This window comes from Numenius arquata, chromosome 1 (assembly GCF_964106895.1).
Source record: "Numenius arquata chromosome 1, bNumArq3.hap1.1, whole genome shotgun sequence".
Taxonomy (NCBI): domain Eukaryota; kingdom Metazoa; phylum Chordata; class Aves; order Charadriiformes; family Scolopacidae; genus Numenius; species Numenius arquata.
This window is the reverse complement of record NC_133576.1, coordinates 95561525-95587365: the sequence shown is the minus strand read 5'-3', so window position 1 is coordinate 95587365 and position 25841 is coordinate 95561525. Positions and strand designations below refer to the sequence as shown.

The 25841-nt window shown below is 43.5% G+C and overlaps 1 protein-coding gene across 2 annotated transcripts in view; it reads right to left on the bottom strand.

The window, feature by feature from the left end:
- The window catches only part of TBC1D4 (TBC1 domain family member 4), a 120183-nt gene extending 94546 nt beyond the window's left edge, over positions 1-25637 (bottom strand). The window contains exon 1 of one of the 2 annotated variants that reach the window (XM_074152315.1): positions 24872-25637. In XM_074152315.1, the coding sequence (XP_074008416.1) occupies positions 24872-25360 (489 nt within the window). In that variant the 5' untranslated portion in view covers positions 25361-25637. The remainder of the gene's footprint in view (positions 1-24871) is intronic. The other variant, XM_074152306.1, reaches the window with a different exon arrangement.
- Positions 25638-25841: the final 204 nt, after the last annotated feature.

Genomic DNA, 25841 nt, shown 5'->3' with positions numbered 1-25841 from the left:
TCCTCGTCTCCAATATTAGAAGAACCAACTTTTCTGACATCAGGGAACAATCCCCAATGGATTTCTCCTTGTAAAGACAAATTTGTCACCTACCTTTGATTTGAAAACTACAGTAGTTGAATCTGTGCAGCTTATATGTGCAAAACAGAGCAATTTTACTAAACTTCTTCTATTAAAGCTATATAAAATTTGCACTGAGCAACTAAAATAGACTGGAATTCTGCTGAGTACATGAGGCAATCTCCCATGGAAATTTCCTTCCTGTTGTAATCCTAATTCAAATGACATGCTGGTAAATCGCTGTTCAACACTCAGCCTCTCCCATCACACAGTCTGCTCCAAAGGTTTCTAAACCTCATCGGCCCAGTAAGAGTCTCAAAAAAAACCCCATCATTTTGAAGGAGTCTTAATGAATGAATGAAGGAGTCTTCAGGGCTCAGTTTTGGGGCCAGTCTTGTTTAATATCTTTATTGATGATCTGGATAAGGGGATTGAGTGCACCATCAGTAAGTTTGCAGATGACACCAAACTAGGTGGGAGTGTTGATCTGCTTGAGGGTAGGAAGGCTCTACAGAGGGACCTGGACAGGTTGGATCAATAGGCCAAGGCCAGTGGGATGAGGTTTAATAAGGCCAAGTTCCAGGTCCTGCATTTCGGTCACAACAACCCCAGGCAACGCTACAGGCTTGGGGAAGAGTGGCTGGAAAGCTGCCCAGCAGAAAAGGACCTGGGGGTGTTGGTGGACAGCCGGCTTAACATGAGCCAGCAGTGTGCCCAGGCGGCCAAGAAGGCCAACGGCATCCTGGCCTGTATCAGGAATAGCGTGGCCAGCAGGAGTAGGGAAGTGATTGTGCCTCTGTACTCGGCGCTGGTGAGGCCTCACCTTGAGAACTGTGTTCAGTTCTGGGCCCCTCACTACAGGAAGGACATTGAAGTGCTGGAGCGTGTCCAGAGGAGAGCCACCAAGCTGGTGAGGGGTCTAGAGAACAAGTCACACGAGGAGAGGCTGAGGGAACTGGGCATGTTTAGTTTGGAGAGGAGGAGGCTGAGGGGAGACCTCATTGCCCTCTACAACTACCTGAAAGGAGGTTGTAGAGAAGTGGGTGTTGGCCTCTTCTCCCAAGGGAATAATGACAGGACCAGAGGAAATGGTCTGAAGCTGCGGCAGGGGAGGTTTAGATTAGATATTAGGAAGAATTACTTTACTGAGAGAGTGGTCAGGCACTGGAACAGCCTGCCCAGGGAGGTGGTGGAGTCGCCATCCCTGGAGGTATTTAAGAAACGTGTAGACATGGCACTTCAGGGCATGCTCTGGAGCCCGAGATTGTTGGTTTGTGCCTGTTTGTGGGTGGTGTGTGGTTGTGGGCGTTTGTTTTGGTTTGGTTTTGGTGTTTGGTGTTCTGGGATTTTTTTTTTTTTTTTTTTTTTTGTTGGTTGGACTCAATGATCTCAAAGGTCCCATCCAACCAAAAATATTCTGTGATTCTGTGAATGAAATGCCTCCTCTCTTCATATACCACAGCAGGGGCATGTGTATGTATATTTATATGTAAAAATCCAGAAGTGAGACTCATGAAAATTTTTGTTCCCGGTCAATGGCAAGATTCTTGCTGAGAGGGTGAAGATATGGTGCTTTGGATGCTGGGTGGATGCAGGACTGAATCTGCCATGACACCTTGACATAAAGGGACATGCTCTGCACCACAACTCCAATCTCCTTCAAACATTAGGAAGACTGAAGGACCATCCTCCATCGAGTCTGTATCTTTTTTTGGTTTTATACAGTGCTCACTCTTTGCAGCACTACGTCAAGAAGAAGCCAGGCTCCATAATGCTCTCTCTGTGAGAGAGTGAAGTTCCAGCTTATTTCTGATTTTTTCTGTGTCTGTTTGCATCTAGTTAGGTTAGATTTTTTAATAATTATTTTCCAGTGCAATTCAGCCGGACCTGTAAAGGCTCATAATAAACTCCAGTTGAAAGAAAAGGCGCGTTAACAACAGACATCAAGTAAAATCAGCAGTTTCTGCAAAGCCTAATTCTAAAATAAAGTATATGGTCCACAATATTGTCCATTCATTTAAAGTGTTACGGATTTTAACAGACCTCTCTCTGTGCTAGGCCCATTTGCCTCAGCCCATAGTAGGCAAAGAATTTTGACCTTGGCATCTTAGCTCATACTTAAAAATAAAATCTGTCTATTTTAAATCTATTAAACAAGTTTGAATACTGAATGAATACAGGGCACCAAATTTGCTTCTGCCTCAACAAGTTGATTGTTTCAAATTCAGAAATACCTGATAGCGATTAAAAACTGCTAGTTTGTCTACTCTACGATAATGAAAAGAGATCAAGCAGCTGGAAACTTCAAAGGGAAGCTGAAGTACGTGCAGACAGATTACCCGTCTTTACAGGTCATCTAGGTGCTACAATCACTGAAAACCTGAGGAAATCTTAAGAAATGATAAAAAATTGTTTCAAAATATTCAATACCTGTCTCCAAGTGACATCAGGAAATTTTACATTTAGTTTTAGATCAACTGAGAACTTTTAATAGCTGACAGTCCTTTCCCTCTCAAAGAGAGTCATATCTGCCCTTAATACAGGTTAACATATTCTAAAAAGTAGCTGCTGTATATTTAGAGCAATTACTAAAAGTTAGGCTGTAAAAAGCTGCCCTTTATATTTAAATTCAGTAAATGAGTAATCATTTCCCTTCCAAAACTCCATTTGATAAACAGATGTATTTATGAGGAAGTATCTTCTCAAAAATGAGATCAGTCACTTTCTACTAGGCACAGACCAGTCTAACCATCGTGTCTCAACTTCAAACGTAGCTAAGAGCAGTTTCATAGATGGTAATAAAAAGGGTAATGCACTCCTTACTACAGAGGCATGACTGAACTCATTTAAGCTGTGAAATTACTTTTAATGCTACTGGAAGGCCTTTCTCTTTAAAATGAAATTACTTTTACTCAACTGTGTAGGGGATTCATTAGCTCTAGTATTTCCTGGCATCTCTAATTTACCAGTTTTGCTGTTTTGAAATACTATGGAACTAGGCTGTATTTTTATCGACCTTTTCCATAACATCAGGGGAACATACATAACGCTCCTGGCTCAAGATGCTTATGGCTAAGCTGTGCATTTACCTACGAGTTTTACTCTGACCTGAAAAGCATCTCTTTAGGGCTCTCTTGTTTCAGAACCAGGCTCAGCACTGGACCTCACACACATGGGTTACAACACAGTCCAAATATTCGGCCTTTACTGTCTACTTTTAAGGTACAAGGGATGACCAGCACATCTGCTGAGGTTTACTTCTTCATAACCCTAATGATGCTCTGCCAGGCAGATGCTCTGTCCCCCCTGTTTGTTCAGAAATAAGAATAAGAGAGAGTGGGAAAAGGATCAGATAACAGCATCACCATCTTCCATCCTTCCTGAAGAGGATCTCAAAAACAAATCTCCATTTTTAGAGCCTCCCCTACCCCAAAGACTAGGGTTCCTCTCTAATTCCTCTTGCTGGTCCATCAGTCCATCTGGAGGGAAACTACAGTGCTCTGGTGCTTAAAATACATTAGGAGACAAAACAGTCTTGTAAAAAATGAAGGAAATAATGCTTCTAAACAGGCAAATTTCAATAGCAGCAGAACTGTGCTGCCTGCAGAAACCTGAATGTTTGAGAAGTCAGTAGCAAAACCAGCTGCCCACCAAATCTGCGGCTGTTGGGTCACCAAGGTCCAACGCCCTGGTGAGTTCAAAGGAAAAAGTATTTAAGAATAACTTGCATGCCTTTTATTTTCAAAATACAAAAGCCATCTGTAGATTTCAGCAGTAAAAAAATGTCTCTCGAGTGGAAAAAAAAAAAAAAGCAGAGTGATGGATTTTCACACACACACAGAGTAACACTGCCTTATCTAGCAACAGTCGGTAAGGTGTGAGCACATGCTTCTTGCCCACATCTGAGAAAATACACCTCATCTTGGCTTGGATTAGGGTGAACTGCCAACCAGTGGCAGAAATGTGGGTTTGTCAGGAGGCCAAAAAGGCAAGCTACCCATCTTCTCATCTGTTCAACTCTTTCCGGAGAACCACCTCACATTTAACGTTTGTATTTTAGAAGGAGCTGAAATTCTGACCCTATTCAACCCACGTCCATGGGACGGATGTTCTTCTGTGAAGGGGTCGAGCTTTCCATTGATTTTACTGACCAGCAGAATTTCAAATGGCAGTTTATCAGCCTGTAATACAGACTTGTAAGCACCAGCCAGGAAAAGATGGAGCCCTTTACTAATGAGTATTAGCACAATTTTGGTGTAAGAGATGGAAATCTTTGTCTAAAGTTCAGAGTAATAACAGAAACTAGTAGGGCTTTAATTTCTCCTTTCAAGATGCTGTCTCTTCTATTATACCCAAAGCACAAAACCCGAGAACATTCACTATATTAAATCTGAATGTGTTTTTTACATACGTAATCACTCATTTCCACACACCCAGGTCTGAGACTAAATTAATTCATAACACATTCAGCTTCGTTCCTCCCCCCGCAACCCCCCCTCACACTTCTGGTAAAATTCTCATCACTTCTGAGCTGAAAACGTCTTGCAGAAAGAGACACACACCCTGCACCTCCACCCTAGAAAATCTGCATGAAAAACAAGATGACATATTTGACAAAATAATGCCCATTCCTCTATGGAAGAGCATCACGGAATCATGGAATTGTAAGAGTTGGAAGGGACCTCTAGAGATCATCTAGTCCAACTCCCCTGCCAAAGCAGGGAGCACATTACTCAGGACTGCATCCAGGCGGGTCTTGAAAATCTCCAGAGAAGGGGACTCCACAACCTCCCTGGGCAGCCTGTTCCAGTGCTCTGTCACCCTCACCGTAAAGAAGTTTTTTCTCATATTTGAATGGAACTTCCTGTGTTCCAGCTTGTGCCCATTGCCCCTCGTCCTATCACTGGGAACCACTGAATCACTTTGGATTGTTTTTTCCCCAGTCAACGCCTTTAAAATAAAGACTGCTTATGTCTCTTGAAATGAAAGGATGCTCAGGTAAAGCCAATAGTTCATGCCACAAGGCTCCAGTTTTAGATCACAACTTTGCCAAGCTTTCTGGACTGAAATCTTGAAAATAGTTCAGTTACCGAACTATTATACTATGCTTTTCTTTGGGTTTTGGCTCCTGTTTAAAAAAAAAATAATAATAAATCACCACAGGCAACTCTTCCAAGGTATTTGGACACACAAACTCTTCAGTTTGGTCTTTGTGTATAATCTGAGATTCTCGTCTCCACCAAAATCTATCCAAATTATAAATCTCTGCAAAACGCTGGCTAACAGGTATTTTTAATAAGTGGATATATAAAGTGGTCACATTCCCTGGATGCTAACCAGATCTTGAAAATATTTTCATCCAACCTTCAGTGATTTCTGACTGCAAACACAGCTCACAGTGGATTTGCAATATGAACTGAGTCCACAAATTCAGGAGTGGGAAGGAAAGACTGAGTTCAGGTAACAAGCCAAGGAGGTGAAAGAGGGAAAGGTGGGGACCAGGGAGGATTGAGAGAAGAGAAAGAAATGCAGGCGTAGCTGAAAGAGTAACAGGGACTGCAGCCAAACACATGGCAGAAGGAACAAGGTAAAAGCAAGCAAGAGAGATTGATGAGGACCTGTATCAGATGAGGGACTGCCAGTACAAATAGACTGACAAAAACACCAAGATCAGAAGAAGAGCCGAGAAGTTAGAGTCATGCTGAGTGCAAGCAAGCATGGCAGCAGCAGCCTGCAAACTGTGAAGGAGCGGCGATGGCAAAGGAATGGGATTAGGCAAAGATGAGGTGGAAGCAGAATTTAGTACCCACTATAATTCTCACTCCAGCATCCAAAACATTTTCTGTCAATAAACGTTTGTGAAAAATTAACAACGGGGTGTTTTGTTGGGTTTTTTCCCATTAACAATGGGGGATGAGAGTCTCCTATTACCATCGGTTATCCAATTAGCTCAAAAGAGACAGACGTTTGCAGTGGATATAGCAAGGTTTGTAACAATTATTGTGGGTATCAGCTTTTTCTTTTATGAAGCGCTGGGTTTTTTCTCTAATTTGCTTCTTCTGAAAGGTTGGTGATGCATGCAAAAACACTGTATAACTACCCTGCTTACAAAGTCAACATCCAAGACACAGCAGGGATTATGCAACTGTTCTGGACCTTGTGTATGCATATTACAATCGTGACAGGTCATTCAAGACTGATGCGGGGGGGGTGGCAAACCTACCGCTCTACCCAGGATGACCCGGCTCCAGCCGCTCTTTTACTGGGAAAATCATTTCTCTTCTCAACTCAGAATGGGCTGGGTTGGAAGGGACCTTAAAGATCATCTTGTTCCAACCCCCCTGCCATGGGCAGGGATACCTCCACTAGAGCAGGTTGCTCAAAGCCCCATCCAGCCTGGCCTTGAACACTTCCAGGGATGGGGCATCCACAACTTCCCTGGGCAACCTGTTCCAGTGCTTCACCACCCTCACACTGAATAATTTCTTCCTCTTATCTAATCTAACTCTACCCTTTTCCAGTTTGAAGCCGCTACCCCTCATCCCATCACTACATGCCCTACTACAAAGTCCCTCCCCATCTCTCCTGTAGGCCCTCTTTAGGTACTGGAGGGCTGCTATAAGGTTTCCCCAGAGCCTTCTCTTCTCCAGGCTGAACACCCCAACTCTCTCAGCCTGTCTTCATAGGAGAGGTGTTCCATCCCTCTGAACATCTTCATGGCCCTCCGCTGGACTCATTCCAACAGGTCCATGTTCTTCCTGTGCTGAGGACTCCAGAGCTGGACACCATACTCTAGGCGGGGTCTCACCAGAGCGGAGTAGAGGGTCAGAACTATCAACTGTTTTGATGAGACAGTTCCTAAACACTCTAAGTTAAGCATTCACATAATAGATATTTTCTATTTCTAGTCAGTTAAAAATCCCTTCCTGGAATTTCACCCCCCACCCTCCCAAATTTAGACATCTCTTCCCTTCTCTCACAAGTGTGAAAATAAATTTAATAATGCTTTTGTAAAACATTTAAATGCTATGGGAATAAGTAGCTCAGAAAACCCTTCAAAGCAGTTAAGTACATCAATGTATAATACCAAATATCTGTACCATTTGGTAAAAACAGTAAGTATACAAGAAATTATGGCCAGGTTATCTTTTACAGATTCTTTGTGCTCTCTGCCATCTACAGGAGCTCCTACAATCAAAAAAGGGACTTCATGAAAGAGCAACATCCTCACCATTAAGGTTTATGGCATAACTCTACTAAAACTGCTTTTTCCAACAGATCCCCAAAAGTTATCAGAATGTCACATAAAATCACAACCTACTAAAAAAAGTATTTGGAAGAAAGATCTAATAGCAGGTTCTTGAGTGCCCGAGTTTGTGGTAAATCGGGTAACAGCTTTTTGGAATATTCTGTAATTATTTAAAGTTGATGTTTAATAAAGTGAAAGTCTTCTGGAAGAGGATAGGTGACATTCTAGATACATTCCTATTAAAGCACGCCTTAAAGCGGCTAACAAGTAAAGCAAAGGAACGTTTTTAAAGGTCTTGATAAAAATAAAAAACTACAAAAAGCTTTCATGTGGAAACAAGACCTAACTACGGTGCTCTTCAGATTAACCTTCCCCGTCAAATTTTGGGCTTGCAGCCAATTTCTGGAAAATTCATACGTGTGAGCCAACTCCGTGAAGTCACCTAGCCTTGTCCAAGAACACCTGAAAGGCCTGCGCCTTTAGAAATAATCTCAGAAAGAATCTTGTCTTCAAAGTATTTAAGTGTACAGATTTTAGCAGAATAAAGTATTCTGTGCAATAACTGGCATTTTTTTCTGCCAGCCCAGCTGTAACACCAGGCAATTGTGTCCCGAGTTCAACCAGGAACTGCTGCTCACAGCAAGGCAGCGTGACTGCAAGGTCACACAGAAAGGTTGTTTGCAAGCTAGGAAATAACCTGAAGTAACGTACTTCATTAGAAATTATATATATCATCCCTGCTGCATATTCTCAACAAAGGATTTAGCAGGAAAGACTTATAGGATTCCTATAAGGAACTTATTTACATAACGTACACGGAGCTGGACATTTTAAGAGGATCAGTCCTACATGCAAGAGGTTGACATTTGTTGAAATACGACTCATGTTGTTCAAAGCAGCCATCAGTAACATTTGCACATTCCTTTATGGGAAACTGCAGAACCAGCTAGAAAAATTCAGCCACGCTTGGGCACATCTAAATTACTTTCCAAGGTCTAGACGATCCTGTGTGTTGCTTTTTGCGAAGCATGGATGTTTCCCCTTTATACCCTTGCGTTGGGGAATTCTTGGGGTGCACAGCAAAAGATGCAGTTCTTGTATAAAAACGTTAAGACATTCAGAATCTGAAAGAGGAAAGTGAAAGTCACTTATGCTTAAGAAAATATAATAAAGGTAGAAGCTGCAGGGAAATTTTACAGAGACAAAATCATCCTTCACAGAAGAGCTGGAGAAATGCACAAGAATTAGAGCTCCCCAAAGACTCGAAAGAGGTATTTTTGTTAATCTGGACTATTAAACATTGCTAGTGACTCAATCTATTCCTAAACATATCTGCTCTTTTTTATAGTCCTAATAAGCGTTCTGCACATAAAGTCAAAAACCCACACACAATCAGTACTTTCTTTTAAATTTACTCACCTCTAAAAGATTTTATCTAGCTTAATTCTATAAATTTATTTCCAACATACCAAAAATCCCACAGTGGCACAGAGAAATAATACTTTTATGAATGGAATTTCCATGCTTGAGCTATTCGGACACATTTTCATGCAACAGCACCCTTTAAAATATGCTAATTTTTGATGTTGTTAATATCTTCTCTTTCCTTAGTTGATGCCATCTGTTAGTTTATACTCCGTGGGCTGGAGCAAGAGGGGTGCACTGATGCATACTGTCACTTACGTCGCTGCTACAGACTGAGACCGTCCAGGTTGACAGAAAGAAGCGACCAGATGAAATGGGTGATGAAGACCTGTTGTAGCACTCTGAGCTCCTGGGTCAAGTGACGTGGACAAGGGTCAGGTTCTCGACGGTCCTTGAATTTGTGAGGCCCTAGAAGTAATTTACTTGAATAACTAACTACTATGTTTTGGGTTTTTTCCCTTAATGTTACTCTATTCAAACTATGCAGATTTCCATAAAGCAGAAAAACAAATGAATAACCATAACCTTAAACCCTTCTGATCAACTAGCATCCAAGATGAATAAAAAAAAAAAAATAGAGCCAAGAGGAAAAAGAGCATCAAAAGGAAAAAAGACAAGAGGTTACATGGCTAACGGAAGGTATGATGCCCAAGACGGTATTTAGATAGTTATTTACTCCGTAAAGTTGTTAACACTACATCTGTAAGCAAACTGGCAACTAACCATGTTTGGTGTTAGAAATAATGTGATTCAAGAAATTGAAGGAATATATTTGTCACAGTCACTGGTTAATTACTCAGGAGTCTGATTACCATGCAGGACAGCAGAAGCTTCCCTTTCCTCCAAACTGCTACTAATTGCTCCTCCAGCAGACCCAAGCAAGCATCCCCATGGAAGCATGACAATTTCCTCATGGAGAAGCAGAATCGCTCCCTTTTTCCCCCCCTAACTTTAACCTGTGCTGCCGTACCATCTCAGAAATGGCTCTCTGAAAATTTGTGATACACGGTTTCAAGTCCCGTGAACTTGAAACCTTCTTTAACACCACTCAAAGAACCGAGGGCTTGTTAAAAACCCTACCTGCTCACCCTTTGCCACAGTGCACCGGGGCAGGGGCTTGCGAGCTTTTCTTGACGTTCAGTTTTGAGTCAGCTTGCTTAGAAAAAATGCATTTGGGAGCTGGGAGGTAAAGGCATTATTAAGGAAGGTAGAAGCCCTCTTTGTCTTAAAATCAAATTTCAAACAGTATCTTATATATGAAAGTATTTGATTGATAGGATGCCTATCATAAGGCGTTAAACATGCTCTAAAAAAATAATTACTTTTTAATCTGTCGAAACAATCTTCCAACGGACATGATGTTCAAAGACCACAAACTGAATACAAATTTTTGAAAGGATGAATTTTTACATAGTCACATGGAAAGCATGCTCTGAGGCTCACATTAAACAGATTCAAACCTCATTAGATAGATAGATACAAGATCAGTATACTGACCTACAACAGCAACCTACATTAAAATGCAGAGAAGTAATAGTCAGGAGACTTTCAAGGACAAATATTAAATTTTATAATCTGATATGTGAACCATAACTGTATTAACAGTAAAAAAAGAAAGTGTCCTCTGCTACTACTACTAGTGGATTCATAGAGAAGAATACATTAGAAAGGGGTAATTATGTCAATGTCATGAATATGTTTGCACAATTTGAAAAACTTCAGGCACTAGAAAACGCTGCTGAACCAATTAAATGTTCCAGAAATTAAAGTACGCTTATCTGGAGTGTACTTTTTCACAGCAGTTCTTACCGGCTTCAAGTTTACTTTGCTCTTAACCAGGCAATCTACCAGCTGCTGCATCAGCCATGCAATAACAAGCATCCTTCAGCAGCAATTTGTCTCTGTACCAGCTATAAATGACTCAAGCTGCTCACGTCATGCTCCAGGAGTTACTTTGCTAATATTACAGCCTTTGACCATACAGCACAGCATCCTTTCCCTCAATAGCAGGGGTTGGGGTTGGTTTTTTTTGTTTGTTTGGGGTTTTTTTTTTGTTCCTCAGACCTTCTTTCTTGAAACATGATACGACTGCCTTGATCACCAAGAAAGCTAACTTTCACTTCTCATCGGCCATATGCAGTCTTGAATTAAAAATAAACACGTGCCAGGTGGTGCCTTTTTAAATAGGGTGTGTAGGTGAAAACAAACTTTAAATGCAAAGGAACTTTGAGCAAGTAAAAACATTAGAACAGCCCAATTAAAATTGAAATTATACTCCTGCATGCTTATTTTTACATAAAATTTTCTGTTCGGGTTTTTAGTCAGTGAACAGCCATTACACCAGAACATACATTTAAAAAAAACCCACAGGTTAACGGGTGGGTGAAAAAAAAAAATGTGGTATTTCTACAGCGTGAAACTTGGAACTGGCAATATGAGCAGAAATAAATTTAAAATACTTATAACCCTGATAGTTGCATCTGAAAAGCTCAGCTCCTGACAACATGCAATCAAAAGAATTAATGGCTTTTTTTCTTTCAAGTTTTAATTTGAGACCAGCAGGCTTGTGGGAAGCAGTAGGGGAAAGGCATTATTATGGTGGGTTTTTTTTCCTGTGGTCAGAAACATGAATCTTCATAGTTAACAGTACTGCATGCAGTACAGATACCTCCTGCAAAAAAAAAAAAAAAAAGATTATAATCCTGGACTGGGACGCTTTCAAGGAGCTGAGAAAAATGGAAGAACAAGAGACATGACAGAAGAAAATAACAAGCAGTAGCCTTGTATACACATACGGTAAAAAGATTGGAAAAGCCTGCAGATTTGAAAACTAACGCATCTGTTGACAAGCAATAAGGGATCTTCAGAGTCATCTACGTTCTTTACCGCTCTGTGGGCAGCTCCGATTTCTGTACCAGATTCCCCATTACCTTCATGTCGCGGTTCCTAACCCTGACTTCATCATGGTCATTCACAGGCATCAACTAGAGAAAATATCCTTTTAAGAAATGTGCTCCCCTGGAGGAACGCTCCTGGTGCATACAACTAACAAAGCCAGCAAATCTACGTGCCAATAAAAATTTTTATGTTTTCTTAGGACTCTGCAGGGCTCCAAATGACAGTAGCACCATGTACTGAATCTGAATTAGAAGCCTGTCACATCCTTATCCACCTCCTTATTCAATTGAGCTGAAAGATATTTTGACATTTTAATATGATCGGTACTAGTAGAAACAAGAAACTTCAAGACCATGATTTTTATGACACAGTAATAGCAAGAGACTGCTATATTTGATGATAAAATGACACTTAGAGCGGTATAAAACCCAAAACGTGCTACAGACCAGCAAAGCAGTAGGATCTCCCAGCAGCTGGCGATCCTGTAGGAAAACACTGTGCAATTTGGGCAGAACGACTTGTGTGACTTGGTTCCTATTTCAGAGCAGGGCTCTCTGTCCTGAGCCTGAAGTTGTTGACTGAATCCTGAAAAGTCCCCTGAAACCGACCCAAAGCAATTAAGCCCAGGATGAAAGCACGAAGCGGACCCTGCATAGTTTCATGCAGGGCTCTTGGTGGGTACAGAGCAGCCGCCCTTCCAGGAGCAGTGATGCATTACAATATACGTGCTCTGCTCCCTGTAACATGGCTGGGAGCCCACGTGGCAGCAGGACGCTCAAGTCAATTAATTGACCCGTGTAACAGGACACCGTGAAGCCTACTCTTTATTCCCAACAAACTGGCCCAGTACTGGCTCGAAAGGAAGTCATTCCCTGTGTTACAAAGGTAACAGACTTAAGACACCACCTCGAATACTGCGTTCAGTTTTGGGCCCCTCACTACAAGAGAGACATTGAGATTCTGAAGCGTGTCCAGAGAAAGGCAACGAAGCTGGTGAAGGGTCTAGAGCACAAGTGTCATGAGGAGCAGCTGAAGGAACCGCGTTTCTTTAGTCTGGAGAAAAAGAGGCTGAGGGGAGACCTTATCACTCTCTGCAACTACCTGAGAGGAGGCTGTAGAGAGGCGGGGGGGTCGGTCTCTTCTACCAAGTCACAAGTGACAGAACAAGAGGAAATGGCTTAAGTTCTGCCAGGGGAGGTTTAGACTGGATATTAGGAAAAATTTCTTCACAGAAAGGGTTATCAAACACTGGAACAGGCTGCCCAGGAAAGAGGTGGGATCGCCATGCCTGGAGGTATTTAAAAGACAGGTAGACGTGGTACTGGGGGACATGGTTTAGTGGTGGGTTTGGCAGCGTTAGGTTGATGGTTGGACTCGATCTTAAAGGTCCCTTCCAACCTAGACAATTCTATGATTCTATGAAATACTTTATAACCGATGGAAAGAAGAATATTACACAGGAATAAGGCTTGAACTTTTTATAAATAAACTCAGGTGATCCTAGGTTTAAACCTTACATCCTACCTGGTATTACTTGACATCAGCAATCTCACTCAAGCGCATGATGTAGATGCGAGCATGCTTCAAATCACTAGGCTAGTGATCAAATGCTTCATGCATGCTTCAAATCACAAAGGCTAGAATATATAGCACGGTTGAGCATTTTACCAGTATGTTTTTATCTTATTAGGTGCTACCTATTATGTAGGTAGCTGCGTAGGCATGCACGAGCTGGGCGCTGTGTTCCTACAAGGACGGCAACAATCCATGGGGCTCCACAGAGCATGTTGAGTTTCCCACAGAGTTACAGCAAGAATTTCAAAATCTGCAGAATGAGCATCAAAGCCAGGGGAACTCTGCGGGAGTTCTTCAAGTGGCGGTGTACTACATGTATAAAATCTATCAGTACAATTGCAAAGCATAGCAGCAGGACTAAATAGCTAAAAACCATCCAATATCGTAGGCTGGGTTGGCAAACAATGAATTAGCACTGCCATGTTGAAGAAAAGTATCAGAATGAATCTTAGTTTAGCATAATAGGAAACCTTATGATACTCCAGTTTATAACGTGATGCGTTATCTAATAGGTAATAAACATATACATATAAATCCCTAGCTTGCCTGAGGCTGACAGAAGTAACAGAATTCAGCTGAAGCATCCATTCTGTTGTGCCACAGAAGTCAAGTACTAATTGTCTTCTCAAAACCTGACCTTTTTATGGTGGTCATGTGAGAACTCGGAGCAGAACCGTAACAAATAGCCTGTCAAATCTGAAAAATTTAGACTCAGATAAGAAACAAAATGGCACTACAGCTAAGCTTCTGGTTAGCTTTCTATCGATGGTATCGCTGAAAAGGACTGCTGAAGTTTTAAGCTATTAATTTTCACTAAACACAGAAAGTTCCCTTTCAAATTCCCATACAACAAAAACAACTAGCAAGCGTATGATATTAAGTAAAACGGATGAAGTGCAGAGCAGCGGGTGAACATACAGAAACAAAATACTTGGTTACATAAAGAAACCCCAAGCTCATTAATCGAGCAGTCTGGGCTGCTCTCCACATTTCTCACACTCCCAACTGCGATGCTGTATATTTTAAGGACAACCTGCATAGTGAGCAAACAAACAAAAAAATAAAAATACAACCCAGCATTCATACAGATTGACTGATGTGCTCTATATAATTTTTTATTTTTTTATTTTTTTTTTTTACATTGCTGCCTTCTGCGGTGATTTTGCAGACAGAAGGTCACTCTGGAGGAAGCGTATTCATTTTGTAAACTTCACGCCACCCCACTAAACTGCAGATATTATTTTTAGTTCTCCCTAGCACTAAGCAGACAGGGAATCCGAGGCACAGTGCCAGGATGTAAACCCACTCCTTCTGAGCTGGCTTTAATCATGTTGCCTTGCTCCCACTCTGCTCCCATGTTTAGGTCAGCAAATTTCCTCAGGGCTAAATCTGAATACATGCACACATATGCCGTGGATAATCTGGGTGTGTTTCTTCATGAATAATTCAGACAAAAGTATGATGTGTTGCTCTTACTGAAAGGCCCGCTTGATTTTCTCTTTTGGCAAGGTTCGTCTGAAGAAGTGCTGCTGAAGAGAAGCCAACATCTTGCCTCTATTTATAATGTACTTGGTTTATAAAAAAAAAAAAAGTGGATCCTCTTTACAGACTGCTTTATATTGCTCAAGCTCGCAGTCCTGCTGCACCGAAAATTAAGGGAGTCACATTGAGTACGACCACAAAGTCAGGCCAGAAGTATTTTCTACAAAAGAGATGCTTGTTTTAAATCTTCCTCCATAAAAACCAAAGTCTTGTACGCAAGCCTAAACCTAAAATGTTTCAGGAAGAGCTCTATTTCCCATAGAAAGCTCTCCTGTCAGATGCTATAGGATTTGCACATTACAGCAACATTTCAACATCTTAAATTATGGTGGGGTTTTTTTGTTTGTTTGTTTTAAGTGTAGTTACGATAGCTTGCTTGGCAATTTGTATCCTAAATTGCTTAGATTGCCACAGAAGTACCATGACACCGAGGGCAGTCTGGTATCTATCTCCATGCCAAGTATGGCAGCAGGTCGTACCCACAAACCCTTCTCTTTTCTAATCTGCACACTAGCAGGAATTAATTTTTTCACCTCAGACTACCGAAGCCATAACTTTTGGAGACTGGTACAGAGGCTGGGGCGGGCAGGAACGGCAGAGCTTTGCGTGTGCACTGCAGCCCACCGTGGGCACCAACCTGAAGGTCACACACCAGCTTTCAGCGCAGGGTTTAGCTGGAGTTTAAGTGCCGCTTGGTTTCTACCCTTCCAGCCCAGCCGTTCTAAAGAAAGCAACTGGTTCCTCTGCGGCAAATACGGCTCTGTTAAATGTGTGCTACCCTACTTCTATTTTTATTTAGAAATCCTACTGTAACTTGAGATCAAGTTGTTAAGAACAATCAAGCCAAAGCAAGAAACAAACTATGAGAAGGCATATAAAAATACGTTTCAGCGAGTTAGCGTTGCATGTCCTAGTCTTTCACCGCTTGTTACCGAGTATTTACTTCGGTTCAGAAATACTCAAGAACCCACAGACCACTGACTGCTCCCGAAGTTCCTGGGACATTGCTCTTTTCTTTTTTTTTTTTTCTTTTTTTTTTTTTTTAAATGAACATAACAGGAAACCCATATCAGCGTCACAGAGTACATGAAAAATATTTAACATCAGCATCCTAAAAAAAAAAAAAATAAATAAATATTTATTAATTTTGCTAGGAAAAACAAAATTGGGAACAGTCTGGAAAGCAGTCATTGCTATGCCCAAGAGGATAATATTCTGACTTCCCACAACATGTTTTTCGATGCATCAAAGATCTCTAAACAGCACCGTGCAGATCTACACGTCCTTGCCAAGAGGAGTAATGAAATAAAACATAACCCCAGACACTTTAATGGAGCAAGCTGCTTGTTAAGGTTTATCAAAGTGCAAAAATGAACCGTACAACCGAAATACACTTAAAATAAAGTCAGCCATAATGGGAAGGGTTAAACCACAGTGCCAGGGATGGTGGAATTGGGAAAACGACACTTTTATGGTATTGGTTTTATCTTATCTAATGGCTTCTACAGTCTTTCACACAGGCTTTGAATAAGGATCTCTCTCATGTTTGCCTTTTAAATTAATTTAATCCTTCAGAAAAGTGCCACGTGCTCAATACTGTAGAATTTCACTTATCTTTAGTGGTTCCAGAGATGCAGAACAAGAAAAAACTTAGCATACTGCCCTTCAAAATTCCCAGAAGAGATCATTTTTAAAAGCCTATCTAATTCTGAAAAGATTAGACAATAAAAAAAGGAAATTATGGATTCAGTGAGAAAGCAACCAGATTTGAGCGAAGATGAAGATAACTCACTATTACAAGTAACTTACAAAGTCAGGAAATGTGGTTTATTAGATACAATTCCTCCAAAACATTAAGGTGAATTTCTAAACGGCATCAAGAGCCCATTTAAAAAAAAAAAGTATCATTTTTCTTGTTGCAGTGGTTCAACTGAAGTACTTTGCCTCTCTGACGAATGACATAAACTGGAGAGAACTGTAATGCATCTAGGAAACTGCTTATTAGCTCGTGACATCTCTCAGAGGCTCTGAACAGAAAAATTAAATTTAAGACAAGTTATACGTGTACTGCCCACCTACCCTGGCTGAACAGTCTTCATGGCATGACAGCCTTTGAAGTACGCATCTCAGGTTTTTGCTCAGTTGACTTAAGTAACTAAAACCTTGTAGAAGGACACAGAAGTCACGTTTAAACACTGCAGCTGAGCCAACACACAGCATTTCCTCTCGGGAGGGTGAAATGATACCTAGAGGCCCCACTGCTGCCATAGTTTTCCTTTTTTTTTTTGGCCACAGAGGGTCTGCTTGGAGAGCAGAGGAAAATCCAGCAGCAGCATCCTCTCCAGAAGAGGACCGAGCAGTTAACTTCTCATTGGAAGTCCTCATTCCCGCAGCAGGGAGGGGGAGGACTAAGCAGCAGATTCCACTTACAGGAGGGATGGCTTTAAGCGGGCTTTTCCTCGAACACCAGGACATAAGGCTGTTCATTTCAAGTGGTTTGGCTGCTGCAGGGAGGTGGACGTGAGGGAGCACAGCTTCAGATGATGGCAGGTTTTGCACTGGTAAAGCATGACGGGGCTCAGAATGAAGACTGACTGGATTATTCAAGATACGTAGTTAAGTTTTATGTCCTTTTCCCTGTAGTCCTAAATACACTATTAGAACTCATCCACTACAGCACAAACAGCCTTCCCCTGACCAACGCCAAGAGGAAGACTGAATTACCAGAGTACTCTCAGATCTCCAGGACCACCGAGTATGTTTATTTGCCCACCTCACTGATCTAAGACTAGTTAATGCACATGGAAAGGGAAAAGAAAACATGTTCATGGATGAAAACCTGCATATCCAAAACTGATGCAGGTTCTCTGGTACCCAAAAGAGATCACAAAACAGGAAGTCACATACTTCTTGAGAACCTGAGGTAACCTCTTCCACACTTTGTGCCTTCAGCCCCTCTCTGACATTCTGTATTGCCTTTTTGCACTTTGAAGGACTCTTCAGGTCAGGTACAGTTGTTCATGACATGATCATACACCATCTTGCATTAGCGACGCTCTAATTTATTTTGGAGCCCATGTTACTGAATATGGTCTTGATGTACCTATTTGTGTCAGAACATAAGGTCATAGATATTATGTTACAGTCTATACAAAACAGAAAAGCACAGATCCTGTTTATGAATTAAGTCACTTCACTTTGTTGCCTTAAGTTTGCTTTCCAGCTGCCACCAAACGCCACATTATTTAACGACCCATACAAGACTTCCAGTAGGTCTTTCTACCCAGTCATCTCCTTGTGGTCTCTAAAGATGCCACAGAACAGTGCAGAACGCGAAGGTAGACAATGCCACAATTCACATACAGGACAAATGATAAAAGCCACACAGAAATAAACTCTTCTGTTTTTTTTCTTCTCTCTGAACTTGAAATAGTATCTGAAACCACAAAGGAAACAAAACCAGGTGGCAGAGGACAGCTGGTGCCATGAGGGGGACCATGCCAACGCTGCTGAAAATTCTGCATGACCTACAGCCTACATACCGATCGCCGTGATCGGCCTCCAAAATACACTGCGGCGCTTACCACTTCACCTCAGAGAAACTCAAGATGCCCAGGGAGTTCCAGGCAAATGGGGAAGAGACGGACGGAAGAGATGCAAGGAAGGGTGAGCTCTGCACACCAAGTGCTGCACCAACTTCTAACAAAGAGCAGAGATGGGCAGGAGTCAGTCACGCTACTATTCTGCGATGATTGCTTAGAAACTGAATCTTTTTTAGCATTCACTTCTACAGACACTAACTTCAAGCATTTTGGTCTGAGATTTTTACCATCCCTAAAAATCAGACTCTCCCTGTTGCCAAGACATACATGAGCTAGCCAAACCTTTGGGAAGTCAGTTTTCTATTTGATTATTTTTAGAAGAAACTGCCTCTACATTTGAAAAACAGGACAGAAAAATGTAGAAACAGATAATCAGAAGAGGAGCCTTGATTTGGTGTGCACAGATGCACACAAGCTCCATTTTTTAAATAAAATAGCCACACTATCTGGTCACTGTACTACCTCCAGCGACTCTCAGTGAGCTCACATCAATTAATATATTCTTGATCTCTTCTCCGAAGTCACAGGCGATAGGACAAGAGGAAATGGCCTCAAGTTGCTCCAGGGGAGGTTCAGATTGGATATTAGGAAAAATTCTTACACTGAAAGGGTTATTAAGCATTGGAATGGGCTGCCCAGGGAAGTGGCTGAGACACCATCCCTGGAGGTGTTCAAAAGACGGGTAGACATAGTGCTGGGGGACATGGTTGAGTGATGGTTTTTATCAGAGTTAGGCTGATGGTTGAACTAGATGATCTTAAAGGTCCCTTCCAACCTAGACAATTCTATGATTTTTCATTCTATATTTTATTTTGCCTTTCTGAAAATACAATCCTCCATAACTTCACTTCTACTCTCCAAATAATGGCGTGTTTTTCAGTAACTGCAAAAGGAAAAATGAATGATTTTTTCTACAAACACAGCAGACATGATATTAAAAACCATTCCTTCCCTTCTCTCCTAAACATTTATCAGGGATAAAAAGGCTACGAGCATTTAGAAAGAGTTAACAATTTTAACATTTTTATTATTTCCTCTGTTTGGGAAAGTTATCACGGACAAGATGTTCAAAACTGGGACTTAAAGATAGCTTTACAGGCCTAAAGTGAGAAGCACTCTCATTTTCAGAAAAAAAAGTGCCGAATCTATCATCAAGGAAACAAAAATGAAACCTTAAGCTCTCAACTTTCAGTTCCATTTCCAAAATCTTAAGTCAGATGCTGCTTAAAAAAAAACAAACAAACCACAACAAAACCTCAAGAAACAAACCAAACAACAAAACCCCAACAAAATAAGGGAGTGCAGGACTTTTCATCTGAGGCTGTATAGCCCACGTGGGCTGGAGATAATGAGGCCGCCCACTGAACAATTCCGCATTCATTGCAAGCCTTTAGCATCCACGCTTTGTTTTGAGTCATCGCTTTTCAGTTTCTCAACCCATGAATGAAATCCTGACCCACACAAACTTGGAGAAAAATTTCTTTCGGCCTCTTCAAGACTTGTTTTCTTGCTAAAACTGGGACAACCTATCTTTTTCATGGAAAACAGCATTGTTTCTTTCCTCTGCAGTCAAAGTGCGCTTGAGTCGATCTAGCATCCAAAGTTTGCATCTCTCCTGTTTCCTGCAGAACCCTTCAAAACCCAGAGCCCAACTTTTTTTTTTATCATGTCTGTTACACCTATTCGAAATGCGGCTTATCAGATGTCTCAACCTCTGCAACATTTTAACATGAACTGCAACAATGCTGTACACAGGTACTTAATATCCCAAATATTTCCTTAATTTCCCAAATATTTTAGCCCGTGCTCCAATGTCACATAAAAAAATCAAAGCACAAAAAAAAAATACGGATGTAAAGTTCATTAATTTTCTTCTTCAAACGTTTCTAGCACACATTATTCAATAAGAAGCCTTACAGAATGTGATATTATTACACCATAAAAGCCTCCTTTGAATAAGTAAAATTAAAGACTTTGTACTGTTGTTTTTCAGAATAAACTCTCTTACGGCTTCACTGAAATGCATTACCGAACAGACAATTAACACGCTCTTGGAACAGACACACGGTTTTGACTTTTAGCCCGTGCAGGGATGACAGAGCCGGGATCGGGGTTACGAGCAGGCGGCCTCCGGCTCCTGTCTCTGGCCCTCTACCTCTCTACTTCTTATCACAGCTTTATTTTGTCAGCAAAATAAAGTTAAAAATGTTGTTTGCTCCCTTCTTTCTGCTTCGCCTTGAGACAGCCTGGTCCCCCTAATGCGTGGTTACGCCCCGGCTACAGATTATACACACAAGAGCTAAACCCTACTGAGGTCTGTGCACCAGAACATTGTTCTTTCATAAACCAGCTTGGATTAGCTTTGAAACCCCGTAACAATATATTTGGATCATTGCTTATAAGGTTTCTAAAAGAAATACGAAATGCATCAACTTCTTGCTTAACCGGAGAAGACAACTATCTTCACTAATAAGAATCAATTACAGTATAATTAGATTTAGGATGCCAGTTCATGTTAAAAAAAAAAGAGATCCCCCAAACAAGCTTTTTCATGTTTCAAGAAGAAAATGCACAGTCTAGACCAGTATAGTAATTTTTTTTTCAAAAATGCAGAAAGGGATCAGACCATAAGCCTCTCCCCTAGAGAACAGGGGACTCCAGGCAATTGTCAAACTGCATTGGTTTGTTTCACACAACTAAAATTGGGTTTAAAGAATGAAATTAGTATTTCACGGTAACAATGTGTTAAAGTTGAGCTGGAAGACACTGATCAAAAGGGCTCTCCTTGGTGGCTGGGAGAAGGGTAAGCCTGCTATATTTACAAACTCCCAAGTTTTTTGTTAAAAAAAGGAAAAAAAAAGAAAAAAAAAAAAAGAAATCTGTTCCTGGGGTTGTGAAGAAAACCTGCCAAATATAAAATGAGACAATGCTGTCATCTGATATCTACAGACAGACTCCACGCATCCCAGATAATTCTCAAATGACAGCAATACAAAACTAACAAACCTCTGGCTGCTATTCAGAAGCTACTAGCCAGCACTAACACAGGCAACTACCCTCATCCACTTCAGCTGGCTGCTGCTTTGAAAAGCTATGAGCAGCGGCAAACACTGTAATAAATCTGAGGGGAAAAAAAAGTCAAAACCTTCTGTTCCCATCCTCACCGGTCAGATGGCTCCAGAAGCTTTCTCTCCCTGGTAATTAAAGGGCAAAAGAAAGAGACACCCACCCCCTCTATTGACAGCTGAGCTCTGGGTTTGACGCTGTGCCAAAGTACTACTCCAGAACAGGAGTCGACCCACCAGCTCCTACTTTTCAGCTCTAGCCCCAGTTTTCAGGCTTTTCAAATAAAACGTAAAGAGGTTTCATACGCCCTCACTCTCTCCTTTTTCACAGCAAGTAACATTAAAAGACGTTATCTTCCCACCTGATGTTAGCGGAGCACATATTGCATTGGCTTTTTATTGGTCATCTGCTAACGAAACCTGCAGGGACTGGCAAAAAGTACTGCTTGTCTTAGCGAGTAACAGTCCCTTTCGTGGTCACAGCAAACGCACGTGCATCCCCAACACCGTGCGGTACCGCTGGTGGACAAAGCAGTGGGCTTGAAGCCAAAATTTTCATTCTCAACTACATTGTGGTGGTTTGGGGTTTGGGGTTTTTTTTTTCCGAACAACCGCGCTAGCGGTAATCTCTTGGAAGTCAATTGTTATCCTCTCACTTTCATCGTTTACATCCGCCACTAAAAAAATTACGGCTAGCTGTCTTCTAACTCAGAAGACCACACGACGTCTCCTGCCACCCTTCCTTCATTCCGGGGCGATTTAGCTGAACTTAATACCGCCAAGACGGATAACACCACAGCTTTGTAGTCATCTCCGGCTAGTCTGAAGTCAGTATAACCGCTGAAAAGGCCATCCCACCCTTCCCCTTCTTGGCCAACTCACCGCTACCTTGTGCCTCCAACCTACCCGCGTTGACGTAAAACGGTATTAGGGTTGCACGGTAAAGCAAACGAGGGAAGCGGTTTGGAACTAATCCAGCAAAGGTCGGGGGGAAGAGCCAGTTTAACACCAGTCAGTTCCCTGATCCTGTTTGCCGTGCGGCTGCACAAGGAGTTGCCCTGCCATTGAGGACAAAGCCGAGGGGAAGGAAGAAGGCCTGAAGAGGACAGGACCCACTCCTCTCTGCAGCGGTGCCAACGGACATTGGCTGGAAGCGCCTGTGGCCCAAGATGGAAAATGAGGTCGTCTTAAAATAACAGCTGTGAAAAATACTTTCTAAGCTAATACACACCACGAGGCTCACATTACCAATACGAAACAGAAGCACGTACTTGAAGATCTTGCAAGTGTGCAAGAACGGCATCTATTTTATAACAAACAATTAAGAGCTTCAAAGGGAGATTTTCAGAGCCAGCAACCTGCAGCCTGATTTTATCCGCTCAGGACTAGGCTTAAGCACAGATCAACCTGCACAGACTTCGCCAGCCAAGCCTCAATGATTGGTAACAAAACTCAGAAGGGTGAAAAAAATTCCACCTTCTTTTCCTTTTGATGCCTTGAAAAAACCACCTTGCCTGTTAGTCAGTCACTTGTGAATCACATCACAGGCGGTGCATCTACTACCATTATTGTGGTTCTTTGTCTGGAAATCATGTGCTCAATAACCCTCGTGCAAGTGACTTATTCTTTATTAATGATAACAAGGATAAAGAACATCTTGCCAGATAAAATTTAGACTATACTATCAGAACAAGACAGTAGTTTGTAAACGGGAACTTGTTCGTACTAATAACTTCCTTCAATAGGAAGGCTTTACCTAAAGTATCAACCTGATTTAATTCCATGCACATAAGGACATTTTCCTCCATGAGGAAAGAAGGGAAGATATATGGACAAAAGGTTTACTCACAAACAGCCTCCCAAAAGTAAACGCATGTAGTTTTCACGTGTTCACAAGACTAATAGGGATCCACTATCTTACAGAATGAGGTTTTCTTACAAAGTCACAGTACCAGAGCAGACCTACTCCAGAAATAAATTTGATTCAGCATCTGCCAATAGCAGGTACCTTGATTCCCTTCAGTCCATACGGTCAGACTCCTAAAGGGCCATTTTGGCTCCTCCCTTGCCAAACACGATCCCCTCCGTTTCATGCTCTTTCTGCGTGCTCTCTCCTGGCAGAGCACAACGGTGGCAGCAGTTGCCAACAAGTTATGCGTAGTTACCCTCCACTTGGGATATCTCCTGTCCTGTCTTTGATGATGGCTCAAGCCAAGCTATGTACACAATCTAAATCCCTCCAATGTTATAATCTCTGACAGTATGTTGGCTCAAAATAAAAATTAATATACTAAGAACTTTTCAGTTTTCTTAATACTTCCCACTCTCTTCACTTAAAAAAAAAAAAAAACACCAAAACAAACCAAACAACTGAAAACCAAAAGAAACCCAAGCAACTGTTCAATACTTCCAGTAAGTCAGCTAAAATTTTCAGTGAAATCCAGCGTTTCCAATTGCATGCGTTTTTCCTCCATACGTGTCTGTGAAACCTGAGGGGAAGGTGTCTTAACTTACTCGATCAAAGGATTGTTATTGAAAGGCCTTTTTCTTGCCCTCATCACGCTAAATCAGTGATCAAACCTACTCGTCAAGCCACCATCACTCCCATAGCCCTCAACAGGGAGGCGAGAGCCGTCTGCTGCACATTTGATGCAGGAGCCAAAGCCTGTTGTAAAGAGTCAGGAAAATACGGTCTTACTGTTAGGTCTTTTTTTCCAGTTGGCACCTCATCAACAATGTCTCCACCCAAACCTAGGGTTGTTTGTAGCACTGCTGAGTGTGCCTGAGCACAGCCAGGTGTCCTTAGTGTGACCCGTCAGCAAAACAGGGACCACCAGTCACAAACGATGGTTTCCACGCCACGGGGCGGGGGGGTGTCTTTGGAGCCCCGAAAGCACTGTCCTGGCTACCCGTACCAACATTTATGCCGCCCTAAGGACAGTTTAAAGCAAATCCTGCATTTTGCTCATAAATTGTGCGCTTGTCTCTGGCGGGACGCGAGGCTGCCCCCGGGAGAGGGAGAAAGGAAGGGGCTCCATCCCCCAGCGCATCCCGCAGAGGCTGGTACCCCCCGGCCTGGCAGGCGGGTGGGCCGAGAGCTCGGGACAGGGGGTGACACGGCACCCCACGGCCACGCGGGATTGTGTGACACCCCCCATCCCCTCCTCCGCCTCTTCCCCCCGGGGCGCTGCAGCCCCGGGACGGCTGCCCCCAGGGGAGCGCCCAGCGGGCACGACCAGCCCCGGGCTGACTCCCCCCACTCGGCGGGTGGGTGCGTGTAGGGGTACCGGTCTCCCAGCGCCCCGCAAGCCCATCCGAGCACACCGACCCTCTCCGCGGTTTCGGAGGGCAGCGCCTGGGGTCCCGTCGGGGGAAGCAGCAAAGCGGGGTGGGGGTGACCCCGGTCAGCGCCCCTACTCCACCCTCACCCCCCCCCTTCCCTTTTGCCCACTCGCCTGGTTGGGGTCGGTGGCCCGGAAGACGTGGCAAGCCATGGGGGAGTCGGGGTTGTCGGGCTGCGCCTTGATCAGGTAGGCGAAGTAGGTGAGGTCGTGGCTGTTGTGGATGAAGCGGGCGACGTGCTGCGCCTTGTGCTCGAAGATGAAGACGGCGGGCGAGGGGCTGGCGGGGCGACCGGCGGCGCGACCGGGGCTGGCGGGGCCGGCGGGGACGCAGCGCAAGGTGGGCGAACCCACCAGCAGCAGCACCTCCCGGGCCGGCACCCCGCTGCCCAGGGCGCCGCCGGGCTCCTGCCGCTGCCCCCGGCGGCGGATCTCCGCCATCAGCCAGGGCAGCATGGGCAGCGTGGTCCGCCGGTCCAGGCACGACGAGCCCACGTACCACAGCCTGAAGCGCTTCTCCCCCGGCGCCGCCGGCTGCGGATCGGGCTCGGGCTCCGGTTCCAGGGGGTGGGAGAGCGGCTCGCCCTCCCCTCGCTTCTCCATGGCGGGTGCCCGGGCGGAGGAGCGCGGCCGCTTCCCCCCTTTTGCTCCCCCCGAAGCCAGGTGCAGCCCGGCGGGGCCTGCGCTCGGCCGGGACCGCCGCTAAGCCCGCATCCCGCCGGGCACGTCCCCGCAGCCGCGCCGCCCTGCCTGCCCACCCGAGTGGGGTCAGCCCGCGGGAAGGGGGAAGGACGGCCGAGTCACCCTCCTCCTCCTCCTCCTCCCTCTCCTCCTCCTCCTCCTTCTTCTTCTCCTCCTCCTCCTCCTCCTCCTCTTTCTCACCGCCCCGGGGAGGAGCGGAGAAGCTACGCCCCGAGCGGGCACCGCGACCCGGCCGAGGGGCGGGACGGCGCCGCCTCGGGCTCCAAACAAAAATACAACGTGGCCTCCGTTCTTCCAGGTGCTGCCGCTCCCGGGGGGATGCTGCCCTGCGGTCCCGCAGCGTGACCGGCCGCTGAGGGAGGAGGAGGAGAAGAAGGAAAAG